The sequence below is a fragment of the Triticum aestivum genome, chromosome 7D (assembly GCF_018294505.1).
Source record: "Triticum aestivum cultivar Chinese Spring chromosome 7D, IWGSC CS RefSeq v2.1, whole genome shotgun sequence".
Taxonomy (NCBI): Eukaryota; Viridiplantae; Streptophyta; class Magnoliopsida; order Poales; family Poaceae; genus Triticum; species Triticum aestivum.
This window is the reverse complement of record NC_057814.1, coordinates 480,347,947-480,351,049: the sequence shown is the minus strand read 5'-3', so window position 1 is coordinate 480,351,049 and position 3,103 is coordinate 480,347,947. Positions and strand designations below refer to the sequence as shown.

The 3,103-nt window shown below is 50.6% G+C and overlaps 1 protein-coding gene across 1 annotated transcript; it reads right to left on the bottom strand.

The window, feature by feature from the left end:
• Positions 1-560: 560 nt before the first annotated feature.
• LOC123168778 (uncharacterized) lies at positions 561-2,051 on the bottom strand. Its single transcript, XM_044586648.1, has one exon. It carries the CDS (start codon positions 1,991-1,993, stop codon positions 1,028-1,030), a length of 966 nt encoding a protein of 321 aa, XP_044442583.1. The 5' UTR covers positions 1,994-2,051; the 3' UTR covers positions 561-1,027.
• Between the last annotated feature and the right edge of the window lie 1,052 nt (positions 2,052-3,103).

Sequence of the window (3,103 nt, the reverse complement as noted above, 5' to 3'; positions counted from 1 at the left end):
TTCCGGACGAAGGAAGTACTAATTCCGACTGAGTAACTAGATGTCACTTTTAATTGGTTGTTAATTTCAGATAAGATTTGCCTGAGTAATTCTTGAATCAATGTCGTGCTTCACAAGTTAAAGATCCAAAGGGTCGAATAAATGGTTGCAAATAGAGAGGGCAACTACTCCAATATCAATGCCAAGCTAAGAGCTTTGTCCTTGAATAATTCAAAAGTATGCATGTTTTTCAGTATTTGCAATACAGAAATACTGAAGGCACTCTCTTACAGAAATTGCAGAGCGGTACGAATTACTCCCTCCGTCCGGAATTACTTGTCGCAGAAATGGATAAAAGTGGACGTATCTAGAACTAAAATATGTCTAGATACATCCATTTCTTTGACAAGTATTTTCGGACGGAGGGAGTACAATGCAACTGCTTTACTTCTTTCCTAATGCTAAGGATAACAACACCAGGCATGTCTCTGAATGAAGAAAATTGCAATGAAGATAATGCATGATGTTGTTTCGCAGATTACATTTGCATTCAATGGCATCTGAAATTGTACAACTTCTGCTTCACGCCCATGGTAAATTAATCAAACAAATGTGCTTTTGGTATGTCTGAATTCTGAAACTATCAAGAATTTATTTTCTCCAGCAGTGTTACAAACACCTCACTGTACCATTCAAGCAAAATGCATTCTAAACACTGAAGCAATTCCAACCCAGACTCTTTTAACTGGAACAGACTTTTCAGTCATCCCTGATATATACCACTATGTTGTTCTGAGGTAAACCATCCACATAAGTACTGGTTTGCTATTCAGTAATACTGATACAACAGCCTACATATAACAGACACTTTTATGTTAAGAGCACCGCATCTGAGGCTAAGAAGACACTATTTCATCTTAACATTTGCACGGTGGAACACACACTTATGCAGAGAGGAACAGCAACGAACACATAGTCATCAGGACTGTGGTCAAAACTGTGCTTGGAATGTATAAACTCACCATTAACCAGATAGCGCGATAGACAATCAAGGCCACAGTGTGACCACCGATACAATATGACGATCCTTGCCCTCGTCGAACGGCAGGTAGACATATGAGCTTGCAAATTCATTGTAGATCTCTCCAGTGAGCTCCCCATGCAGCGCACGGCAGTGCATATACAATACCACGTTGATCACCATTCCATACAGCATCATTGCAGCCAACACCGCCGCTCCAACCATGGCCTTGACCACAGCCGGCGCCATGCCAGCCCAACCGGTGGCAGCATCATATGTCTCCATGGCCACCCCACTGAAACCCCAGAGTACTACCCCCATGCCTGCGGCAAAGACCAAGAACGCCGAGAGCGCCGCCAGGCGTGCGCCGGAGAGCAGCCGGCAGCTCTGGCGGAGCGCGGAGGGCCCAGCAGCGGACTCCACGATGGCTGCGGCGCCGGCGAGGGACCAGAAGGGGGCTAAGAGGGAGACGCCAAGAAGAGCAATAGCTGTGCTAAGTGCAGCGGGCAGTGGGAGCAGGGGGATAAGCAGAAGAGGGGAGGCCGGGAGGGCTGTGAGGAGGAGGCGGAGAACGGACGCGGGAACGGAGAGGAGCGAGGCGAGGAGCTTGACGGGGCGGCCGAAGAATCCGGCGTGCGCGCTGGCGGCGGCGGCGGCGAAGGCGGCGAGGTAAAGAAGCGCCGCCGCCACGAGAGCGAGAAGCAAGAGGGGGTTGCTCCAAGAATCTTGCGGGGATCGGAGGGAGACGGAAGGAGAGGCGCCGGGGAAGGGCGCGGGGAGGGAGAGGAGGAGGAGCGAGAGCGGCAGGAGGAGGAGGCAGGAGAGGGCGAGGAAGTGGCGTGAGTGGGCGGAGACGAGGCGGAGGGTGGCGCCGGCCGCACCGGCGATGAGGTCAGGCCAAGGGAGAGAGGGCAGTGACGAATCGGATGGCAAGGGCAGGAGCAGCGAGCCAAACGGCGGCAGCGACGGCGGCGGCGGCGGGAGAGAATCCATTGTAGGGGTGGGACGGTGGGTGGACGTGGGGATGGAGTGGAGAGGAGACGTGTAGAAGAAAGAGACCCAGAGAGAGTGACGGGGGCTGCTGGACTGGTCGATTGTTTTGGGCCGATAAACAGGAGGCCCTATGTACCGGCAGATTCCATTTTTGTCGGCCCAACGCCCAGCGCAGATATCCAATTTTCCTCTTTCTCTCTTTTTTTTCTGTTCTGGGCTTTGGTGCTGTTCTGGTTTTTTGTTTGATCCGGTTTTTTGGTCTTTCTTTGTTTTCGAACTTAATCAGCTCCTCTTTATTTTACTGATAATAAGATTTACATTATCTATCAGAAGAGATATTAGAGAAGGCGGAGCATTCTCCACCAACTATTACAACCAACATGTTTTGCTAACTTTGCTAGTTCATGGGCAACAAGATCTTTTTCTCCAATATAGGGTTGAAACTTAATCACGGGAAGTTAACATGTGATATGATAGTGGTTAGCAAAGATGTCAACAACACTCAACAGCTCCAACATTTAGTATGTTAGGGCGTGTTCGGTAGTTGCCCGTGGCTGCAAAATCCTCAACTCCAGCGCCCAACTCCAGCAGCCAGCTTCCCACATAGACTTCTGGAGCGATGGATTCGTTCGGTGCGGCAGCTTCTGGCAGCTAGCGATCCGCCAGGCCAAAAGGCCAGAAAATGCATATTCGACCCGTTTGGAGTGGGCTGACAGCCCAAGTGGCTTGTAAAAGAGGTTGGGCTATAGGCCCGGTTGGGTGGGTGCGTGTGAAAGAGGCGCTCGTGGCTCTTTCCTCTGTTCGCTCGTGGTTGTTTCCAGCGTACCGGTTCGATGAGAGTCACTTGGCGGTGGCAGGCGGCCGTAAAAAGTGCCAACTCCAGCTCCTTCGTTTTCTGAGAGTAGCAAATACCCAGCTCCACGACTCCGGCAAATTTGCACGTAGCTAATAGCCAGCTTCTCACTCTCACAGCCATGATTTCAAACGTTCGGCTCAGCTCCCGTCTTGGAGTCGAGGAGTTGAGAAGCCAGAGGGCTCCCGAACACGCCCTTAATCCTCAATGTTGTCTGAATTCATCACAGTCCTGTTGCAACCAGTTGCTTGTGCAAG

What these genes read in the sequence shown, in the direction of transcription:
- LOC123168778 (XM_044586648.1), bottom strand. Translation starts at nt 1,993, where the DNA reads ATGGATTCTCTCCCGCCGCCGCCGCCGTCGCTGCCGCCGTTTGGCTCG.